At 40.1% G+C, this 24022-nt stretch overlaps 2 protein-coding genes across 4 annotated transcripts; one reads left to right on the forward strand and one right to left on the reverse strand.

Annotated features, from left to right (window-relative positions):
* The first annotated feature begins 716 nt into the window (after nt 1-716).
* On the forward strand, nt 717-8889 carry msh6 (mutS homolog 6 (E. coli)). Of its 2 annotated transcripts, none has more exons than XM_082558200.1 (10): nt 717-1133; nt 1808-2010; nt 2118-2293; nt 2482-5050; nt 5517-5800; nt 5934-6051; nt 6143-6232; nt 6351-6505; nt 7511-7710; nt 7824-8889. In XM_082558200.1, the coding sequence occupies exons 1-10, from the start codon at nt 874-876 to the stop codon at nt 7903-7905; spliced, it is 4137 nt and encodes a 1378-aa protein (XP_082414326.1). In that variant the 5' UTR covers nt 717-873; the 3' UTR covers nt 7906-8889. The 2 variants fall into 2 exon arrangements, with proteins under 2 accessions (XP_082414326.1, XP_082414325.1); XM_082558199.1 differs by having other exon boundaries at nt 718-1133; nt 1805-2010.
* Nucleotides 7974-20861, reverse strand: fbxo11a (F-box protein 11a). 2 transcript variants are annotated; one of them, XM_082558202.1, is made up of 22 exons: nt 20416-20861; nt 18411-18535; nt 18223-18304; nt 16991-17132; nt 15798-15927; nt 15100-15183; nt 14850-14982; nt 14657-14763; nt 14411-14522; nt 14058-14164; nt 12883-13020; nt 12446-12663; nt 12172-12352; nt 11947-12069; nt 11639-11724; nt 11429-11505; nt 11176-11319; nt 10896-11006; nt 10663-10770; nt 10474-10582; nt 10285-10383; nt 7974-9655 (listed from the first exon to the last, which is right to left on the reverse strand). In XM_082558202.1, exons 1-22 carry the CDS (start codon nt 20507-20509, stop codon nt 9526-9528), a joined length of 2640 nt encoding a protein of 879 aa, XP_082414328.1. In that variant the 5' UTR covers nt 20510-20861; the 3' UTR covers nt 7974-9525. The 2 variants fall into 2 exon arrangements, with proteins under 2 accessions (XP_082414328.1, XP_082414327.1); XM_082558201.1 differs by having other exon boundaries at nt 16991-17135.
* Nucleotides 20862-24022: the final 3161 nt, after the last annotated feature.

Here is a 24022-nt window from a genome sequence, read left to right on the forward strand (position 1 = left end):
TGTTCACTACCTTCAAGTATGAGGATGGCTATAGTGGGCTGACTGGGTGGTCCTAATGTGGGTTAGTCCATGCAAGGCACACAACACTTTTGCCATTTGGGTCCCCTTTATGGGTTTTCAGCCAACATCATGACTGTGAGCATGCTCTGGGAAGCCCACTTATTGGGCTGCTCCTCTGGGACCACACCTATGTCTACTGCCCTAAAGGTTATGTTTGCTGGAGTACACCTCCCAAAGAGCAGCTAGATCCCCACACATGAACAAGCATAAGCCTAAGTATATCTAAACATTGTGTTTCAAACTGTGTATGCATGTTGTACATGTGCAGATGTAGTTGTTTTCTTTGCACTAATTTTACATCCCATTCTGATTACTCTCTGATAGCAAAGGAATATCTGGAGCTCTTGGATTCAGTAACCCTTGCAGAACTACTTCATGTGACAAATAAGAAATGTAATTCTCATATCATTTACTGTTTCTTTACCTCAACATTTTATAAACACAACAAAGACAGTGGTTTGTTCCAATAAATGACAGTGCCGAGTGTCTACATGACAAACAGTGTAATTTGTACTTATCCGCCTGGAAATAAAGTTTAAAGAGAAAAAAGAAAAAGACCTCTGGGCGCCAAGAGCATGGCCAACAACAAAAGTCGTGTTTGGGTCACGTGATTCCCACATTATAGTATGCTAACTCATCATTGGACGAGGCTCTTGTCCACGCCCACAACACCCCGTGCGTGTTTCCCGCGAACGACTTGCGTTTGCGCCGTGAAGCTAGCTATACGGTAGCTGGTGTAGAAAGGTTGGGGGTGGTTGTCGTTGGAGTTATTTAAAATACAAACACAGGGAAACAGACTTTCAACTCGCACACATGGCGAAGCAAAGCTCGCTCTTTAATTTCTTCACCAAGTCTCCGCCGCTAGTCGCAAAACCGAAGCCGAGTCCCTCCCCGGAGGAAGCAGACCTGCCTTGCTCTATAGAGAAGTCCAACTCCTCTCCGAAAGAGCAAGCACAACAGACTCCGCAGCAGACAAAAGACACCAACAAAGCTAAGAAGGAAAGTAAGTCCAAGCCAGCGAGCGGAGGATTCAAGAAACTCTTTGGCGACAAGGCCCAAACAACCAAAGAAAGGTGAGTGAGTTTGGGAGCCGTGTAGTTGCTGGAGTCGGGTTTCGTACAGTTTTCCTTCCCTCTGCTAAAATTGTTTGCAGGCCCCCAGAAACACCAGCGTAAGTTCTCTTTTTAAATTAACGTATTAAGACCGCTTAAAAGGAGAGCTGACAGAAAATAAATAAAGAAAATGTAGCGTGACCTTTCCTTTGTGCTACGGACACGTGAAATTGGGGGTGACTCGAGCAGAACAATGCTGGCTGTTGGGTCAAATCAATGCTAATGCCTGTATTTGTCAAAGTGGAGGGTGTGTGGACTTATCACTATCTTCTGCCATAGTTTAGACTGTTTGGGCCATCTCAAGTGGGCACCACACCCCTACCCACGATAGGGGGAGATGATTTTTGACATGTGGCCGTGTGTGCTTTTAAGATAAGTCGGTTTTGCAAATCCTTTTATCACAAGTGAATTGCAACTGCTTTTGTCTTTCCTGCACCTCTGTTTTACTATTTTAAACTGATTATTATATTTAAGAGGGGCTTGTTGGACTAATAAAGGTCCAAGCTGGTGTTGTGGTGTTGCTTTTCCACTCCATTCAAGAGATCGACTGTAACACACAATGAGTCACGTTTAAAGTTAATTTTACAGCATTGAAAGATGTGTGAAAGTGTCTTTGCTCTTCTTATCCTCAGCAGCCCTCCATGCTTATTCAGTGCTGGTGCCCTTGTGTGGGCAAAAATGGAAGGGTACCCCTGGTGGCCGTGTATGGTGGTACCCCAGCCTCTGACTGGGCAGGAGATGAGGGGCCATGGTCGTGACCAGCGCATACACGTTCATTTCTTTGATGAACCTCCAACAAGAGGATGGGTCAGCTCTAATAGAGTCAGAGAGTACCAAGGTTGGTTGTTCCTAGTTGGAAGTGCATCAGTGGCTTGCATCCATTTTGGGGCCATTGTTTGCTGTCTGCTCAGAGTAAGCTGGAATTTCTTTGTATGATTTGCACAGGCTCTGACAGCAGTGATGCTAAACCTGGAGGAGTCTACTTCTGTGGCAAACCTGTAATCCGTCGTGCAATGGAGCTGGCTGATGGAGTTATGTTTGACAGCCCAGAAAAAAGATTAAAGATACCTCTCTGCACGGACCCATCTGATGCAGAAGAGGATGATGATGAAGAAATGGAGGTTACCCGATAATTTCTGAATATAATATTTCACCAGTGTGGTCATGAAGTCTAAATTCTCCTGTAATATTAAAAGTAATGTTATTCCCAGGGCAGCAGCCTTAGTCGCATGGTGTAATTATCAGCTTATCATTACTGGTCAGTAATGCAAGTTTTTTTTAAAATTTGTATTTTATTCTTTTTTTCCAGCTTGATAGCTTAGTAGTGACTGATGAAGAGGGCAGTGATGAGTATGAAAACAAAAGCGAAGCCCTGAAGCCATCCAAAGTCAGTACACGTTTATTCTGTGCGTTAATGGAAAAAGGAAGCAAGGCCAAGCGCCGTCGCATTATTGCGGCCTCAGATAGTGACGGATCCGATGAGGAGTTCAAACCAGAAGACGCTGCGTCAAGCAGTGAGGATGAAGAGGACCGACGGAAGGAAAGCTGTGGAGAGAAAGAAGAGAGCACCGAAAAGTCAGATGTGGAAAGCCCCATCAAGCCTGCCAAGCGCAAACGTCCTGCAGAAAAGTCGGCTAAAACAAAAGCAAAGACACCTACTGCTCCATCTGTTGCACCTAAAAGAGCTCCAGCAGCAGTTGCAACTGACACAAAATCTCGTTTGTCAGCCTTCTCTGCTCCCGAGAGCTTTGAGAGCCAGGCGACTGGCTCAGGCTCCACTGCAGGGGCAGTTTGGGATCATGAGAAACTGGAGTGGTTGCAGGATGGCAAGAGAAAAGACGGCAAACGGCGGCGACAGACAGATGATGACTATGATCCTAGCACCTTGTATGTGCCAAATGACTTTATGAATCAAATCACTCCTGGTATACGTCGGTGGTGGCAGCTCAAATCTGAGATGTTTGATACAGTGATTTTCTACAAGGTGGGAAAGTTTTATGAGCTCTACCACATGGATGCTGTGATTGGAGTCAACGAGCTGGGACTGACATTCATGAAGGGGACTTGGGCGCACTCTGGTTTTCCAGAGATTGGCTTTGGACGTTTCTCAGATGTACTGGTGCAGAAAGGCTACAAAGTGGCTCGTGTTGAGCAGACAGAGACCCCAGAGATGATGGAAGCGCGCTGTAAGACAATGCTCAAGCCCACTAAATTAGACCGTGTAGTGAAAAGAGAAGTGTGCAGGATTATCACACGTGGTACCCAAACCTACAGTGTGTTGGATGGTGCTCCTTCAGAAAGCCAGAGCAAGTTCCTTCTGAGTTTGAAAGAAAAGGCTGAAGAAGAAAGCTCCGGCCGCTGCCGCACATATGGAGTCTGTTTTATTGATACATCAGTCGGTTGTTTTCATGTCGGTCAGTTCTCAGACGATCGTCACTGCTCACGCCTGCGTACGCTCATAGCACACTATGCTCCCGCTGAGGTGCTCTTTGAGAAAGGAAACCCATCTGATGAAACTCGCAAAATACTCAAAGCCTCTCTGTCCTCTGCTCTGCAGGAAGGACTTAACGCAGGAACACAGTTCTGGGATGCTCAGAAGACTCTGAAAACCCTCTCAGAAGAAGATTATTTTAAAGAGGCAACTGGCAAGGAGGAAGGGACTGGGAGCAGCTTTCTCCCCGCTCTTCTAAAAGAGATGACATCTGAGAGTGATTCACTGTGCCTTACTCCTAAGGAGGGCTATGAACTAGCACTGTCCGCTTTGGGTGGATGCATTTTCTACCTGAAGAAATGCTTGGTGGACCAAGAGCTGCTCTCCATGGCTAACTTTGAAGAATATGTCCCAGTTGATGTTGAGGTGGAGAAAGCTGCAGGACCCGCCAGCTTCTTTGCCAAGACTCGTCAGCGTATGGTGCTTGATGGAGTGACTCTGGCAAACTTGGAAATCTTTCAGAATGGATCAGGAGGAACAGAAGGGACACTGCTGGAGCGTTTGGACACCTGCTCTACTCCGTTTGGAAAGAGGCTTTTGAAGCAGTGGCTCTGCGCTCCTCTGTGTAACCCCACATCTATCAGGGACAGACTGGATGCAGTGGAGGACCTGATGGGAGTTCAAGCCCAGGCTACTGAGGTTTCAGACCTTCTAAAAAAACTTCCAGATTTAGAGCGCCTGCTGAGCAAAATCCACAGTATCGGGACACCTCTGAAGAGCCAGGACCACCCTGACAGCAGAGCAGTTCTCTATGAGGATGTGACCTACAGCAAGCGCAAGATAGCAGTCTTCCTCTCAGCACTGGAAGGTTTCAAAACGATGCAGGACATTGTTTCTCTCTTTGCTCCAGTTTCAGGCGAGTTTCGTTCCACGTTGCTTTGTCGAGTTATCAGCCTGAATAGCGAAAAGAACGGCCTCTTTCCCGACCTCTCTGGTGAACTCAAACGCTGGGACACTGCCTTTGACCACCAGAAAGCCCGCACTACTGGAGTAATAACCCCCAAAGCTGGCTTTGACCCGGAGTACGACCAGGCTCTGACTGGAATCAAGAACTGTGAACGAGAGCTGCAGGATTACCTGGACAAACAGAAGAAGAGACTTGGCTGTAAAAGCATGTGCTTCTGGGGAACTGGGAAAAATCGCTATCAGATGGAGGTTCCTGACAGCGTCTTGGAGAAGAATATCCCCGACGAGTATGAGTTAAAGTCTACAAAGAAAGGCTGGAAGCGTTATGTGACAAAGAAGACTGAACGGATGTTCTCAGAGCTGCAAGGATTTGAGGAGAAGAGAGATGCTGCACTCAAAGACTGCATGAGGATGCTCTTCTATAACTTTGACAAGAACTACAGTGACTGGAAGACTGCTGTGGAGTGCATGGCAGTGCTTGGTAACAATCCTTTTGTTTTATTTTATTTTTTTAATTAAAAAGCTTCTTTTTTTTTTTTCATCTTCTCGATATGTAATTTGTGTTGTTTTCACTACACCGGTCTGTTCTCAGTACATTTCCTGCAGATGTTACAGAGAAACTGTCATACTGTGTTTTTTAAATAATGATGTTGCACCAGTCTGAGGGCTTGTTAGAAGTAAGTTCATTTATTTCACAGCTTGGCTAAGTCTCTGTTTCAGGGAAATTCTGTGTTGATGTTTGCAGTTATTTAGATTATTGCATAGTTTTTGATTTCTGAAAGTGTTTGTACCACTGGGACACGTCCAGCCACAGATTTGGTTTTATGGTAGCAAAGCAGACCTATAAGACGTGCATTTAATATGCGCTTTTTTTTTTAGTTCTTAAATGTAAATAATTAAATGTTCAGTACTTCTTTTTTATTTATGTCCTTTTTTTTTGTCCCCAGATGTGCTGCTGGCCTTTTCTCGCTACAGCCAGGGCGGCGACGGGCCTATGGCCAGGCCAGAGGTCGTGCTTCCCGAGGATGATGCCCAGGTTGCAGCCTTCATCGACCTCAAGGGATCCCGTCATCCCTGTGTCACCAAGACCTTTTTTGGCGACGACTTCATTCCTAATGACATCTTCATTGGCTGCCCTGGCACCGGTGAAAATAGTGAAGATGACAGTCTGGCCTCTTGCATCCTCGTCACAGGGCCAAACATGGGTGGAAAGTCTACTCTAATGAGACAAGTGGGTATTTTTGACTATATGTATAAATGTATACATACAATTTCATACGTTTTTTTTCCACAGTCTACATAGACGGTGTATTTGCAGTCTCAGTTGGTCCATATTAAGATATCGTGCTGCTCCTGTTGTACAGTGTGGACTCGTGATCATTCTTGCCCAGCTGGGTTGCTACATTCCAGCTGAGAGCCTCCGCTTCACACCAGTTGACAGGGTCTTCACTCGGCTGGGCGCCTCAGATCGTATCATGGCTGGTAACATCAGAGACTCTTAACATATTAGGAATAATGATCTGAGCTTGTGCTTCATGAGCTGAGCGTGTATTTTCAACTCTGTGCTCTACAGGAGAAAGCACCTTCTTTGTGGAGCTGAGTGAGACTGCCAGCATCCTGCGCCATGCCACTAAACACTCACTTGTGCTTCTGGATGAATTGGGTAAGCATTTATTTAGTTTGCTTATTAAAGCTTATTCACATGATTGGTGGATAGCATAGACTGTATTCTCAGCACAATATTGTTGTGGTGTAATCACTGAGCTGTGAACTGCTTGCAGGAAGGGGCACAGCCACATATGATGGCACAGCAATCGCCAGCGCTGTTGTAAAGGAGCTTGCTGAGAAGATCTGCTGTCGCACTCTCTTTTCTACACATTACCACTCCCTGGTGGAGGACTATGCCAACAACCCTGCCGTGCGTTTGGGCCACATGGTGAGTACAGCAATGCTAATCACACTTGATACTCGACAATGCAAGGTCATTTAGGACTGTAATAAAAAGACAAATTTATATACCAATTAAATAGTACATTTTGCAAGGAAATGAATCCTGAAATAAATAAATGAGGCTATATTTTTATACATTAATGTCAAATACAACGCTTAAATGATAAGCAAATTATTGCATTCTGTTTTTAATTTAAATTCTTCACAGTTCACAGTACACACATGTACAAGACAAATGAAAGCAAAAACTTTTAGTGCGAGACAATGAATTGAGCAGTTTGTGGCTACATCTGCTCTTCGAGCACAGCTGCATGCCTGGAGCCCTAGCCGCAACTGGCAGCTTCCTGCTCTTAACATTTTGCTGTTTTAGTAACATGGTGCAAAAAATTGTAAGGTTTATTGTAGGGTCTACCTTACAATATAAAGCCCCTTGAGGCAACTGCTGTTGTGATTCGTCACTGTATAAATAAACTGAAGAAATAAAGAAATTTTGAACTCACCAGAATTTGATCGTTTCAAATTGTGCACGGCAAGTTTCACACAATTGCTCAGACACCGATATTTACGGTTTGTTAGTCTGTGTTACTTTAGTGTATTGTATATAATGTGCACTATGGTGGCATTACTGTAAACAGCTTTGGTATGCGAATTTCTGTTATGAAACATCAGGTTGAGCCTTTTAGTTGTCAAGGCATGACAACTGAGGGAGGGATAGGACCTAGAAAATGAAGTCATAAATTGGATGAAGGTCTCATTTAGTTCTTATCAACTCATTAGCAAAAGTGTTTAGTCGGGTCATAAAGGAGGATGGCAGCTCATTTCGGACTTTTTACCACCAAAATTGCCTCCTGCTGTTCATTAGGGGGAACAGCAGGAGGCAATGATTTATTTTTCAAACCCGGAGGATTTACTAGGGTTTATTTTTTTTTTCTTTAATGCAGTTGGTTTGTGGGTTTTAAGTATCATGTTTCCCTTTCGCCCCCTCCTTCAGGCGTGCATGGTGGAGAATGAGTGTGAGGATCAAAGTCAAGAGACCATCACTTTCCTCTACAAGTTCATAACGGGTGCGTGTCCTAAGAGTTATGGATTCAATGCTGCTCGACTCGCCAACCTACCAGAGGAAGTTATCCAGTCAGGACACAGGAAGGCCAGAGAGTTTGAGACAAGCACCGTCAATCTCAGACTTTTCAAGTACGTATTATTGTTTCGCATCAGTTATTCTGCAGATACTACAGTGACACACAATGCTGATCTGTTAAAGTCAGAGCATGGTTACTTATGTTCCCTCCTGTCCCCTCATGTAGGAAGCTGTGCCAGTTTGCTGAGGATGCTACACTGGACAGCACCCGTTTCACTTCCCTCATTCAACTGCTCAGTACTCTGTAAAATGTTGTTAAAAGTTCAATGCATTTTTTGTTTTGTTTTCTTGTCATTAAAAAAAAAACACTACTGAATTGATCTAATAAAGTTTATTTTTAAAAAATGACAATGTTTCATCTAGGAAATTAAACCCTTTTAATTCACGCTAGCGCCTACATAACGGTTATTGAATACTTCACAATATATTAAGTCTAGATGTTATGATACATGCATACATTTCAGTCTGTATGAGAACCCACAATCACCAGTACACATGAATTGGGGGAAGGGGGCAATAAAACCAATAAAGCGCTGTATATAGATACTTGTCTCAGCTTCAGTAGAGTAAAAGCCTCTTTAAATTCTCCAGCAACATTGGCAATGGAAAAACACATCAAAACTTATGCTTTCATAAGAGTGCTCTTTCATTTGGAGGACAAAGGAAGCCAGAATTTGTATCCTAATGGGCTGTTAAACAGCATCCGTGCCTGCGATGGTAGCGAAAATGACACCTGTGTCAGGATTACCTACTGAACTGAGATCGATTCACAAAGTAACAGACTAAATGGCATCAGGTCATTTATTGTCAAATTCTGACCAGGGCCGGAGATTATTAAAAAGAAACCTGTATTAATTAGCTTATCATGGGTTAATTTCCAATCAAGATGCAGTTGCATGTAAATCTGTACTGCCTGGTCTTTAAGTAATTGTGACAGGCCAACAGATACTAAACCAAAAAATATGCATAGATCATGTAAAGCAGACTGGAATATCATCAACAAACACAAGAAGATATACAAGTCTTGTGAAAGCACAATTACACATCTAATTTTTCTGTATTGCAAGTGTAAAGGAGTCAACATTGCTGGAGAAAGTGTTTAGTGTTTTCCTCTCTTGTCTCTGATCTCTTTCACAGAAAGAAGTTAGATACTGCGACATGAGTATAATTACAGCAATCCTAGGGTATAATAACAAAAAAAAAAAAAATTAAAACACATTTAATAAAATAAAGACATTCAAGTACAGTAAGATTTTTGCATGAAAATACAAAACTACACAAAAAAAAGCATTAAAATCAAATCTCAACAGTTGTCTTGAAGAAGAAAAAAAAATGCTGAAGTGCTAGGTTGTTTTTCCCGTACATATCATACGAGCACGTCGGTTGCCCAGTGATGGAAGCATTGTTGTATTTGGGGGCTTTTGCCTTTTCATGAGACGAGCTGTAGCCTCTTCTGACTGACTCTCCATGTTGGATCTGTACACTGCAGTATCTCATTCATCCGCTTCCCAAAAGCAGATAAGCCTCGGTGGATTTTGTCCAACTCTCACCGGCATCATTTACTTGACCAAATCAACAGACCTACAAATCCCGAATCAGTTGCTCTTCTGCTCTGTCCCACTGATGTCATCTTTTGTTAAAAAAAATGTAAGGAAAAGAAAATGTGAGGCATCCATAATCACCTTTTTCTAAATGTCTCCTTTTAGAATATCCGAGTCGCAAGTCTTTTTTTGTTTTACTTTTTAAAGTCACTGTATATTTTTGCCAAAGTGAATCTGTGTTTTAGTTTGGAATTGCTCTTCCACGGCACAACTTAAAGTGTCTTATACGTCCATTACTGCTGAAGCGCAGAACCTCGGAACTTGAGCTCAGTTGTGCTGCAGTGTATTGGACTCTATAGGGGGAGCTGAGTCATACAGAGTGTCTGTGTCATGTGTCGGCTCTCCTGCTAACGTGCAAGGATTTGACAGCGTCCCAGCACCACAGTCACAGAAGAATCTGTAGGCAGAGACGGAGGAGAAAAATTAATTATGTTTGGTCCCCGAAAACAGAGAAGAGAGTACATTATATTGCATTTAATATGCCTTTATACATCTGTGACTAGTAAAAAATTAAACAGTGTAATCAGACCCCAAGCTTCTTATAAGCGAGCATGCACATTATTCTCTTTACCATCAGGCAGACTGACTAGTTTTGTTTCTCTTCATTCAATTCCTCCTACCACTGTCTGTATCTTAGCCAAAATTTGCTTATTTGAATTAATTATCAGTGCACTTAGCAGCAAGCTATTTGTCTCGGAGATGGTATCTCTACATCAGCAAATAAAGATGTGGCAGGTTAAGCCAAGCTTGCATTATAAAATACACTGAAACAGCAGTGATCTGCTGCAGCTTATTGATATCCACCATCATGAGAAACACTGCTGTGTGCGCGCCATGCAGGGAGAAAGAAAGAGCAGCAATTCTTAATTCCTTGTTTTGTGAATGCTGTGTTCTGCTTCTGCACTTTCACTCTGGTCTAAAGTGGGGAGCCTCAAAGGAAGGCACCAACAAGCCAGTCTGTCATCCATTTACATCCAGGGTGTATTTAGTTTGTTCTGTTTACTAGCATGCATCAGTCAGACTTACCTATCGTGTCTGATGAACTCTACATCATGTCCTTGGTGACACTTCTTGATACAATTCACGCAAATGGCGTTGCGGTCTGTTGTGTTACAAGTGTGACACCTATGGAAACCCAAGGTGTGTTTTTTTTAACAATCACAAACAAAAATAGCTGAGGTTATTTTTGAGTGCGAGAGGTGAAAAAAAGTTTACCTGTAAAAATCGTGCATTGGGTAGCTGGTGTAACTTGAAATCTTGTACAGGCACTGACCTCTGCTCACAGCTTTTTCAATGGCATCTTGATTGTTCAATATTTTATTATCTGGAGGAAACGGAAATTTGTATGAGATTTCTGCATTTTTATTCAATAATATTTAAAAATCTTTGCCACTAATAATGTACCTTTCATTGTAACATTGACACCAGACGCAAGAAACAACCCCCCAAAACGATTGTTGAAGATCTGATTGCCCTCTAGAGTCGCCGTGGCATGGTTGGTGATTTCAATACCTAGTTTTACATAAACAAATAAGAATAATCAATTTACAAAGACACAGCGATGTTGAAAGTCCACAATAATTAAATTCAAGCATCTCATCATGAGCTATTAAAGCTAGCGTGCATGCATTACCCACCTGCAGCGAAGCCATCAAATATCCTGTTTTTCCGCAGTACTGGGTGACTGTTGGTGCTAATGAGGACCCCCGCTTGGGCATTTCTGAAAATGTCATTCTCCTCTAGTAAACCTAATAACAGAAAATGGACTTTTAATCTGACAATTCACTAACATACCAAAAGATAGGATTACATTAATTTAGGTCTGAATTTCCTAATATTATAAAGCCAAATTAGATCTACACTACTTTTAACCACTTGAATATTTACTCCACTTCCTTTCTGTAATGAATCGGTTACCTCTTCCTCCGTTGAATATACAGATCCCGCCATCTCTACCGTCGTGGATTTTATTCCTCCGCAGAGTGGGGTTGCTGTCTGTCTTTATCCACACACCTGCCATTGCATTGTCAAAGATCTCATTGTCCTCGATGAAACCTAAGCCTAGAGAACATATACATGGATGTTTTGTTATTGAGGCAATATTGTTTAAACAGTATATTAACTATGGCAATAAAGAGAACAATAAGACAGAAAAATCTCTTCTTCTCACCTGAGTTGTAAACCAAAATGCCGCCATTCTGGCCTCCCCAGATCTTGTTCCGTCTGATCTTAGGATTGCTGCCCGTCCTGGGGAGGGAGGACACAATGGAAAAGTGAGCAGCTGCTTCAATACCACTCTACCAGACCACCCTAACATCAGGACATTGCTCAGGTGAATCTTGCTTATGTTACTTGTTATTGTTTGTCATGTTACACAAACCTTATTTGAACTCCAGAGTACATGTGATTGTAGATATCATTGTCTTCAAGCACACCGTGGCCATTGTCATAGAAGTAAACTCCAACCTGTTAAAATGGCAATGAAAATATATTGGCTTTAATTTAGTGATTCATAATGTGCTTGTACATAAATAAGGTTTATTCCTTTATCCATCTTCTTTTAATTCACAGGATATCAAGTTGGTCTTAGATGGAACTTTGTGATCTCATGACATCAGAATTATGACCATTATGATCAGATGAACAATATACATCCCTCTAGGTGTACTAACTAGCCTGTGATCTGACCTGCTTCCCGCTGTGTATCCTGTTCCTCCTCAGCACTGGCGTACTGCCCGTTGTAACCCACACTCCTGCCAGTGTGTTGCTGTACACCTCATTCTCCTCAATGACTCCTTGTCCTTTTTCATGCTGCATGGCACAGAAACAAACGGTTTCACCTCATAATAAAAATAAGAAACCTGGAATGAAAAACCCTTAAATATGCAAAACAATATTTTTAGAAATATTTACCACATATATTCCTCCATGTTGGCCATCATGAATCTTGTTGTGCCTGACAATAGGGCAGCTATTTGTCCTGATCTGGATTCCTGCCAAGGCGTTACCATAGATGTCGTTTCCTTCAATGAGGCCTCGGCCATCACCAAAAATATAAACTCCACCTTGGTTACCATTAAAAATGGCATTGCCCCTGTTTTGGACAGAACAAATTTGAGAACCTGAATAATTGGATAGATTTGAATGCTGACCTGATTTGAGCTCAAGACTTTCAGTTCATACTGACCGTATTGTGGGGTCACTGTTGGAAGTGATCCACACGCCTGCAAAGTTATTCGCAAAGATCTTGTTTTCAATGAACTGGCCGCGACCCTTTTCATGCACGTAGATGCCTCCTGTCTGACCATGATGGATCTCACAACGAACCACTGTCGGATTGGCGTATGCCTTCACCTCAAAGCCGGCTATACGGTTCCTATGGATGTTACAGCTCTCAAAGTAACCCTGGAAACAGAGAATGACAAACCTATTATAAGTCCATCAAAGTGGTTTTTAGCTTATATGTATAAGTGCACCATCATCATGTTGTTTTATGTTTTTCACCTAGTTTATCTGCATTAGTGTTATTTGGGTACTACATATTGTACATTTGAATTTCTTCTCATACAATTTAGTGGCTGACAAACATACACAACATAAAACCATCAGTAAAGTGGATCTCACCATGCCGTGGTCAAATGTAAAAACTCCCACGTCTCTGCCGTGGTGGATGTGATTCCGTCTGATGATTGGGTTGCCGTGGTTTTTCACCCAGATCCCAGCCAGAGCGTTGTTTGAAATCTCGTTGTCTTCATAGATTCCCTGAACGACATGAAGAACTGCATTTAAAATAAACCTACTCGTCCCCAGCTGGGCCTGATGCTTTATATAAAACCACAGTTTATCCTTTTTTGCCTTTGTCTTATCAATGGCCAGCTTCTTCTAATGGGAAGTTCTTCCTGAAAAGCTACATCACTGGTTTGAAAACACAGCTTTGGCAAAATTGATCAGAATAAAAGGAGCACTGGTGTAAGGCTCTGAAAACAAATGGCAAATCTAAATAACATAATTATAGTTCTTGATTAAAAATAGCAGCTTTTCCAACCAATCCTGTCAACCTAAACATCTGCAGCAATACAGCAAGAATTCTTTGGTCATTCCAGTTACCTACTTTCTAAGTGACATAAAGGTGAATGTACTCTTTCACTCACAAGATGTATAATATTTTTCTTTTGTTTTTTTCCTGTCAACAGATGTACGTGTAAATCATTTGCTGGTAGGAAACACCAAAGTTAATGTAGCAAGTTAAGTGTTATTGTGCATAAACCAAACAACTATAAATCTCCCTGCCCTGTCAGTTATTTGTATGCAATTATATGCTTTCAATGCTACTCAAGGAGACAGTTTGGCAAGAATGTGTTCATTCATTCTCCAAGGAGACTAATTTGATTCTATTGGTGTGCTTTGCCTCCTGCAGATGACCAGAACCACACAATCAGAAAAACAAGCAAACAAACACTAGAAACTGGGTCTAAGGCCTGAACTCTCACCTTGCTGAATGACTCACTCATCACAAATACATGTATGATTATTTGGACATGTTTAATACTAACTTTTAGCACTGTAACATTATTCACATGACAGAAAATAGCAACAAACAAAATAATAGGTCAGCTGTAAGTCTGCTGATTAGTTTCCATTTTTCCTTAACCTTATAGATAAAAGACTGATGTCTGTAGACTGGACTTAGACTTGTGATGGTATTCAGAAGATGTGAGACTGCTGGACACGCTCAGCAGAAGCTGACATATGCATTTGAGTTCTATATTTAAATAACATGAAAAACAGGTGTGCATTACCTGTGCATGGTCAGTGATGTAAAGACCAACATTTTCGCAGTCACTGATGTTGCAGTGCTTGATTGTGGGACAAGCACCCTGACCACTGACACACACTGCTGACCCCACTGAAACAAGCACGACAATGATATATTAGTCCACAAATCTACCTGTCAAAACAAGCAACGAAAACAATCTGTGCGCCATCATGGAAAAAAAAAGAAAATAACACTTCATCACAAACACATAAACACAAGACCTCGGTAATTCTCAGCCATTTTATCTTATGAGGAACCAAAAACAACTTTAGTTTCTGTCAAATGCTCCCACTGACCCCTCTGAAGGCCCGAAAAGTCAGATCTAAACAAAATTACCTGTGCACGTGCTGCGTATGATGCAGTGGTCAATGATGGGGCTGCAATTGACTGTAATCTCCAAGCAATGGTGTGCATTGTGGTGCTGGGCGGATTTATCATCAGGATTAAACTGCAGGAGAGAGAACTGTTAATGTTGAATGTGACTGACAACAGTAGCTAAAACAGGACTAACATACATACAACATGGGGAAAAGGGAAACATTTACTGTATATGTGAGGAAAGAAATATCAGAGTCATCTCACCCTAATGGTCATGTATCCAACATAAGCATCTTCTGAGCCTTCCATGAATACAAACGTAGAATCTCTGGTATTCTCAATGATAACTTTCTCTGCTACTTTTCCAGGAGCTGCAAAAAGGCCAGACTGGTTTAATTAGAGACCAGACTAAACAAGGGTGCACTGAAACCGTAACCATGACTACAAACGCACTTACCAGCCCCGATCATTGTGATAGGCGACTCGATGTAGATCCATTCGTCTGTGTAAATACCAGAGTGGACAAATATCAGGCCGTCAAAGTGAGGCTCCTGACCCCCTCCAAGAGCATCTTCAATGGTGTCATAGTACTGGGGGAAGGGAAAAGAAAAAAGTAAGAAAAGAGAACAGGTCAGATGAATGACCGCAACATTAAAGTGGAAGATTTGTTTGTTTGTTTTTTTAAAGTATGTAATAATTACACTTACAAACATGTTATCTCTTCCTTTGTATCTGGCAGGATTACTGTAAAAGTGTTCTGCAAAGCCTGGTTTTACATGTGCGCCTTTATACTGGGGGAAAAAAGGGGAAGAAACACTACTATTATTCATATGTGGAAGAAGTGAACAATTACAAAAGGATTGTGTAATGAAAAATATGGAGGAACAAAGGGAAAAGAGACAATTTTGCTGAAGGGAAAAGAAAATACTTAAGATCAGTGTATTACAGAGAAAATAATTGTAAACACTATTTCCATCTTAAAAAAAACATCCTCTTCTACGCTTTTATTTCAATACTGAATGTCACTTTGTGACTTCAGCTATGTCCACACTGGTAGAATTTACATTAGCAAAAAGGTCACAGAAGAATCAGTCAAAGATTCAACAATGACCTAGTTTCTGTCTCAACACTGCCTTTAAAGTTGCTCAATAATGCACTACTATATAAAAATTGGATTACATGTATAAGAAGGTTCTACCCAAATGGCCCCACCTGATTCCCTTCAATTTTCTGATTAATATTTCAATGATTAAAAAGGTTTTATTGTAAAAGTATTTCTTAAAGCATTTTAGATAATGTGTTTTTCATGGCCTGCTTCATTTAGGACTGAAGCTCTGTAAACATTATTTAGGTCACTTTAGTCTGAAACCAATGCTACTACATTGTATGTCAGTAGTTTCCATACCAACTGCTGAAAACTTTCCTTCCACGGGTTTGGCTGCTCATATTCTTCTGGGTTTATCTGGTAGAATTTCCCTGCCTCGGGGTGCATCATGGGTCGCGTGTATTCAAAAACCTCCATGTACAGCCTCTTCCTGAAATGTGAAGGCATACCAGGAGTTTACATCCTTCGATTTGTCAGAATTCCTTACAATACAGAAGTCATTGTTTGGCAAAAATGTGATGAACACGTTTTAAAAAAAGTCACGTCCACAATATAATTGTTGACACACTGGCCCACTAGCAAAAAGGCTGCAACATTATATGGTGGCTGGGCTCCATTTCATTTGTTATTATTAGTAGTATTAATACAGACTACTGTCCTTCTGCACACTAGTAATGATGAGCCAGCACCCAAGACTCAATGAAGAACCACAGAAACAATTATAAAGTGTATGCATGCATGTGTGTGTATATATACATTTATATTTTATTGAGGCATTGAAGACAAACTAATGCAGTGGGTGCTCAAAAAGTGCTTGTTCTGAATAGACTGCAGCTTACAGCATGAGTGGGTTATTGAAGTCATTTGTGGCAGAAGAGAACAGTGTGTCAGCAAAATACATGGCTGGTGCTGGTTGCCAACATTTAGCTGCAATGATTCAACAACACAGGCCGCAAACTGCAATCCAGATTTTTTGGTAAATCGTGTCCACACTTCTGAATCCATCCACTCAAAGGTGAATGGTTCACGTGGCATCATGAAATGAAACGACGCTGTATCGATTAAAAAATAAATTGTTCCAATGACGCGTGGGAGGACAATATTAAGCTAAAGTGCTCATCCCAATGACGTCAAGCTCAACAGTGTATGTACCGCAACAAATCGACTAAGTCTGAATTACATTTGTTCTAAAGAAAAGTAAAGCAGTGACACACACCCACACATCTAATTATTAAAGATGGCTTGCTCACAACATAAAATGAGATTTCTGTTGCTGTTAAATCAACAATAATATCTGGTTTCTGTTGTATTCTTAACATGTAATCAACAATTCAAATTTAGATTAACCACATTAACAAACTCTAATTTAAAGTTAGTAAAGGCTAATGGCTATAGAAAAAGGGTATTTTACCATATTAAAATAACCGTAAAAAAAAAAAAAGGGGGGGGGGGGGGGGCACAATAGGATGTTTTGTCATTTTGTCATGTCTCACCAGAGGATAGGGTCATTGGCCAGCTCACTGAAGCGTTTGCACACACATGCTGCACGGCACAGGTCCTGCTCCAACAGGTATGAGAAGATCTTTAGCACCACCTCATCTGGAAGCTTCTCTTGCAAATATTGCTCTGCTGGAGCTGCTGGGAGAAAGACGATCACTGAATTAGACATGCATGTAATGATTTTCCAATTCCACACATAAAGTCAATCCTCAGTTTTTGGGCTATAGTTTAACTCATACAGACACAGCATATTCATCTGCATAACAATATTTTTTTTCATGAAACAAAAGATAATGGGCCATGGCTTTCTCATAATAAAAACAATGTTGAGCTTTTTGCCAGCTTAGAAATTTGATCTTTTTGTCATTTTACTTCTCTGTCAATTGTACACATAAATAATCCATTTTTTAAAAAGGTATCAGCTCAGCCTCTAAGATGATCTGCTCAGTAGCAGTCACCGTTGTTCGGAGACTGTCGATGACCTAGAAGTACGTTTAGTTTTAAACACAGATCATGTAGAACAACAGTATGCACAACATAAAGACATTCTGACAATTGTAAAGGCAGAACCAAATGCCATCTAACAAGGCAAGCATTTATTTGGGATGCTTTGGCTGGAGCAACATTATATAAAAAAGACACCATACACCACAAATAACAGACTTTATACTTTCCAAATGACAAATTTATGGAGTTGCTTCACAATTTTAGCAAAGACATTTTTAGAGAGATTACTCTAAAACATCTTTATACTATAACACAGTCATTTCCCCCAAAATTGCCAATCATAAGAATAGCTAGGATGGACTGAAGAATAAAACTGTCATGTTAAATCCACCAAAACATGAGTAACTGCCATCGGTTCACTAAAGTTTATACCATAGTTTCTTGTCATATATTATTTTTAAATTAAGCTAGAGATGACATAAGACCCATATAACTATGCCATAACAAGTCTGTGTACCACATAGGCCTCTGGTACTCATAACGTTTCAAACCCCCAAGAAAAGATATAATCATAACATAAAAGATTTAGTAAAAAGAAATATGACACTCTGTATGACATACAACTGCACACTACTACCCAACAAGACAGACTAACAGACTAAATGAGTTATAACTTGTTCTTCTCATTGCTATCTCCAACTGCTTGCACAATTAACCCTCACAAGCTGCAGGGAACAAAATTTTGAACATGCAAGTCAAAAAATGTCTTCTTACTTACCTGGTAAATCTTGACACTTTCCAGAAACTCTGGGACGCTTAGGTCGGTGTCCAAAGTTTTCTGTGGTTGAAGTGGAAGCACCCTGTATTTAAAAAGTCGTAGAAAATATTTAGAAATGTTATGTGCCTCAAAATTAAATTAACATCCTTTAGGCAGTTATCCATCTCCAAAATTCCTAACAGACGTACCTCCATGCTTGGCTTTGTCGGACACACTGTTCTCTTGGGTAGAGACTTTCTTCTAAGTTGGTATGGACTATTCTGGGCTCCAGGACCGGATTCTTCTGCAACCATATCTGCAGGAACGTCCTCATCTGGAAAAGGTGGAAGATAAAACCAATGATTATTTACAGCTCAACATATTAAACCAATACAACAGAAACCTGTGTTGATGTGTTTTCAACAGATTTTTCGGTGTAACATTTTAGTATGCTCATTAGGAAAACTAGTTTAAAACTGACTGTCCAAAGAAACCAAAGACCAAAAGAAACCAAAGAACAGCATAATCTTTTTCCTTTTCACTCTGCATGCATTTAATTAACCTATGTGGTGTAGCTTTCTCTGCTTTAAAGCCCTGAAGCATGTGTCTTTATCTGTAAATACAGACATTAATTTGCATGCATGTGTTGAACATTTGGTTGAACAACAGGCATGACTTCACAACTTTAATTCATTGTTTAAAAAAAGAACAACAGCACAGATTCAGCTTCCTTTACAGCATTTACCTCACAGGACAAAAGCCAGTAAAAAAGGTTGTTTGACTATTACCTGGTGTGTGAAGAACAAGGTGATTACAAATCCTATCAACAGGAGATTCAAATAATTGGAAAATTGAACTAATCAGAATATGAACCCTCAGCTAAACGAGACACACAGTATGTTTATAAGCCTATTCACCAAGGTATGATGAGTTGATAGCTACCCCAAATCACTGCTTGTTGCTCTGGTTTCAAGGATAACTCTCACTGGCTACTAGGCCTGTAACCACTACAAACAGTCTGTTAGACCCTGCAGCAGAAAAAGCATGCTCTCATATAAAGCTGCAAAACTGACAAAAAGCATAGGTTCTGCTGACTCGTTTAACTAAAACATAACAGACACTATCATGTGGAATAGGCAAAGCGGCTGTTGGGTATCTGTTATCTACTATGCCTTGCCCAATTCATCTACTGCCATGAAATCACAACTGAGCTACACTGCAATTGTGGCCATGAATAAATTAACTGAGAAATAGAGATGAAGTCAAGTAATCTAATAAGTTATTTTTATTAAGATGAACATGACGGCTTAGTTTATGATGCTCTATTTTGTAAACATTAACACATCCAGCACATCTTAGGTTAACTGCCAATTGATGCTGTGAGCTCAAACATCACAATATGAGATTAGTCCAACTGTAAATCAGATTAAAAAACAAACCATTAATGTGACTTATTGGTGTCCCTCAAGACCGACCGGGTCTTTACTATAGCTCTTTCAGGCATAGCAATTGTGATTAAATAGCATCCTTTGCAAGGAAATGTTTATTTTGGAAAAAAAAAATCGCTGGTGTTACACCGTCTGTTAGACAGTGCTACTGTAACAACTAAAACATAATGTGACTAGGCCAAATAAACGAAATAGTATTAACTACTAACCTATCTCGCAATGCCATGTTACTGTTATAATGGACATGAAGTTTTTAGAACGACAGGACGCAGACAGCTAGCCAAACAGGCTAATAATAACAGCTAAACTAGCACAGGCTAGGTTAAATTAGCATGCTACGACAACTGGCAAAACCACTTTATGTCTCCTCCCCTGCGTTTGTTACCCATAGAACCAGCAAACCGATGTTTATCACATGTCATTTTCTATATTAATCGAATCTCACATAACACAAAACACAGCTAAACACCAGCGCGAGGTGAGAAAAGCAAAAGAAAGGCCGACTCGGAGAAAAAAAAAATCTAGCAAAACAAAGCGCGGCCTGAATGCTAACTACTAACACAAAAGCATCGGTGTTTCCTGGCTGCATAGCGACCCTTGGTGATCGCTCTTACATTCACAGCAACCAACTTTACCTTAATGTGCGCGCATATAAACAACAAACAAACGACAGGCCTAACTGCCCAAAAAACAAAACACGCAATTCAACCTCAAAACCTGCTATAATTCACTCCAGTAATGCTAACACTCGCTGAGCTAGCGTTACCTCTTTCCTGGTGGTTCCTCTCCGGCTGCACCGGGCGCGGCCTCGATACTCGCCTAGGTCTTCTGCTAACGTTACTTGCTCTGACGGAGTTCATTTGGGGTGTTGGTAATCTTGAGGAAATATCGAAGCCTTCACAGCAGAAGAGGCAACGCCGAGGACACCGTCTATGTCTTTTTCGTCAGCATTGCACAATCTGCCATCTTTAGCCGAGGCTTCCGAGAAACGTATCGCGGTGTGTTAACTCCCGTTTCCCCGCACTGGTATTACGTCTAGCCCCGTTCTACTGTAGCAGGAGGAGCCATAACAGACGGGTACAGTCCGTCAGGCCTCAGTCACATCACATGGGAGGACCTCTCGCCATCACGTCGCCTTCCTCGTTCAAGGCGGTCTATTTAACAGTGTTACTTTAGCCCTTTAGAGACCAGCCTTTGGAGCGTCTATCATGTGAGAGTCTGTTGTGAGAAACAGCCAACCTCTTGATGTGGGTAGTGTAGTTAAAGTCTACATTTGCGACATATTGTACTAAATACAATAATTAATTTCACTCGCATGTGCTGTACCAATGTACCTGCACATGTGATGTGACAATAAAATTAATTTGATTTGATTTTGATTTGATTTGAATTACAAGTATCATTTACTCAAAATAAGATAAGATAAGATAAGATAAGATAAGATAACCTTTATTAGTCCCACACGTGGGAAATTTGTTTTGTCACAGCAGGAAGTGGACAGTGCAAAAGTTATGAGGCAAAAATTAGAATACAATAAGAACTAGAAAAATTTGCATTTCCTGCGAAAATGCAGTGTGGATGCCTTAACGGCTGAAGATATCTGCTGAAAAAAGCTGAAAAAGTTGAAACAAAAAAAAAAAACAAAAAAAAGATGCCCTGAGCAGGATTCGAACCTGGCCCTCCTGATCAAAGGGCAGCTATTCAGCTCACTGAGCCAAACACTTTCTCACAAAGAAGAGGTGGAGAGATTGACAATTGTGCTAGCAGAATTTGGGCAAAAAAAAGGGGGTGAAAATTCTGCTGAAAAGAGTTCAATCAGCAGAATTTCTGCTGAAAAGAGGTGACTGAGCAGAATTCTGCTGAAAAGAGGTTTTTGCTGAAAAAGAGCTGAAAAAGTTTGGATTTGTGCTGAAAAGGGGTTAAAAAAACTGAAAATTTTGCTGAAAAGGGGTGAAAAAAATGAAATTTGTGTTGAAAAGAGTTTAAAAAAAGTTTAACTGTTAAGTGAAAGAAATGTTGCCATAAGCTGGATTTGAACCCAGGCCTCCCAGTCTGAGAACGGATGCTTATCTCACTGAGGTAAAACACAGCTCAGCCCATCATGCAAAATCAGTGACCACATTGATAATGTGTTCCATTCATTTCAATGGTCAAAAGTCATAACACACATCAGCAGAAATAGCAGAATTTTTTAAAGTTTAAACATAGCATTTCTGCTAAAACTTAGTATTTATGCTAAATAATATTTTTTTCCTGCCAAATCATAGCATTTGTGCTGGAACACAGAAAGTTCCACCAAATCATACAATTTGTACTAAAACATTATTTATGATTTAGCAGAAACATTGGGACTTGGTAGAAATACTATGATTTACATGAAATACTTTGACTTAGCAGAAGTACTACAATCTAGGAAAAAAGTACTAAAGCATAGCAGAAATTCTATCATTGAGCAGAATTACTAGGATTTAGAAGAAATACTAAGATTTGGCACAAACACTGATGTGGCTCAAGAACCTTTATTGTGCAGTTATACTATGATTTGGAAGAAATACTATACTTTGGCACAAATACTATGATTTGGAAGAAATACTATGTTTTAGCACAAATACTATGATTTGGCTCAAATACTATAACTATCCTCGGTCAGAAGGAGAGGCTGACATCCAGGGATTAGATTACCACAGGTGGAGTTTATTGCGGTCAGATGGATGGTACAGGGAGGTATGGCATACAGTAGGAGGATGTGGAGAGGTGATATGGTGTGGTTTCTATGATTAAGAACAGGGTATGCATTACAACATGCATACAGATTAAAGATTAAGAAAACTGGTAACAAATTCCTCCACTACAAATCAGTCTGATGCCACTTTTTACAGGGTTCCCGTTTACTAAGGCACTACCCAAAAGGCGCCACAAGAGGGCACTCCAACACAAGAGATGACCTATTTACACTGATGCACTTAGTAAACAGCCCATACTTAGCCACTACATAATACAGTGATATTACAGTATACAAATTCACACAAATACTATGATTTGGCAGAAATACTATGACTGAGTAGTAATACTATAACATAACAGATTTCCTAAAAAAAACTATTAAATTGCAGTAATTCTATGACTTGGCAGAGATACTACGTTTTAGCACAAATACTATAACAACGCAGAAATACTATGACTTAGTAGTAATACTATAACATAACAGTTCAATGTTCTCCCACAAATACCACAATATGGCAGAAATACTATGTTTTAGCACAAATACTGTGATTTGGTATAAATACTATGATTTGGCACACATACTATATTCCGCAGATACACTATAACATAACAGATATTCTACGACTTAGTAGTAATACTATAACATAACAGAATTATTAATTGGGCACAAATACCACGATTTGGCAAAAATACTATGATTGGGTACAAATACTATGATTTGGCAATAATACTGCATTTTAACACAACTACTGAGATTTGATTGAAATACTATGATTTAGAAGAAATACTATTACTCAATACAAATACGATGCTTTGGGACAAATACTATGTTTTGGTTCCAATACTATGATGTTCAACAAATATTATGATTTGGCACAAGTACTATGATTTAGTACAAATACTATGATTTGGCAGAAATACTATGCCTTAGTAGTAATACTATAACATAAGAGATATACTATGGTTTTGCAGACATACTATGTTTTTGCACAAATACCATGATTTGGCACAAATGCTATGATTTAGCAGAAATACTATGATTGGGTACAAATACTATGATTTGGCAATAATACTGCGTTTTAACAACAACTACTGAGATTTGATTGAAATACTATGATTTAGAAGAAATACTATGACTCCATACAAATACGATGCTTTGGCACAAATACTATGATTTGGCAGAAATACTATGACTTAGTAGTAATACTATAACATAACAGTTCAATGTTCTTGCACAAATACCACAATATGGCAGAAATACTATGTTTTACCACAAATACTGTGATTTGGTATAAATACTGCGATTTGGCACACACACTATGATTTGGCAGAAATACTATGCCTTAGTAGTAATACTATAACATAACAGATATACTATGGTTTTGCAGACATACTATGTTTTTGCACAAATACCATGATTTGGCACAAATGCTATGATTTAGCAGAAATACTATGATTGGGTACAAATACTATGATTTGGCAATAATACTGCGTTTTAACAACAACTACTGAGATTTGATTGAAATACTATGATTTAGAAGAAATACTATGACTCCATACAAATACGATGCTTTGGCACAAATACTATGATTTGGCAGAAATACTATGACTTAGTAGTAATACTATAACATAACAGTTCAATGTTCTTG

Source organism: Aulonocara stuartgranti (assembly GCF_965226115.1).
Source record: "Aulonocara stuartgranti genome assembly, chromosome: 13".
Lineage (NCBI taxonomy): Eukaryota > Metazoa > Chordata > Actinopteri > Cichliformes > Cichlidae > Aulonocara > Aulonocara stuartgranti.

Coding starts and splice junctions, on each gene's coding strand:
- fbxo11a (XM_082558201.1), bottom strand. CDS start 20,509: ATGAACTCCGTCAGAGCAAGTAACGTTAGCAGAAGACCTAGGCGAGTA. Junction 15,928..16,990: donor GCCAATGACCCTATCCTCTG/GTGAGACATGAC, acceptor TTCACATTTCAG/GAAGAGGCTGTACATGGAGG. Junction 13,021..14,057: donor ACATCACTGACCATGCACAG/GTAATGCACACC, acceptor CATGTCGTTCAG/GGAATCTATGAAGACAACGA.
- msh6 (XM_082558199.1), top strand. CDS start 874: ATGGCGAAGCAAAGCTCGCTCTTTAATTTCTTCACCAAGTCTCCGCCG. Junction 2,294..2,481: donor ATGATGATGAAGAAATGGAG/GTTACCCGATAA, acceptor CTTTTTTTCCAG/CTTGATAGCTTAGTAGTGAC. Junction 7,711..7,823: donor GTCAATCTCAGACTTTTCAA/GTACGTATTATT, acceptor CCCCTCATGTAG/GAAGCTGTGCCAGTTTGCTG.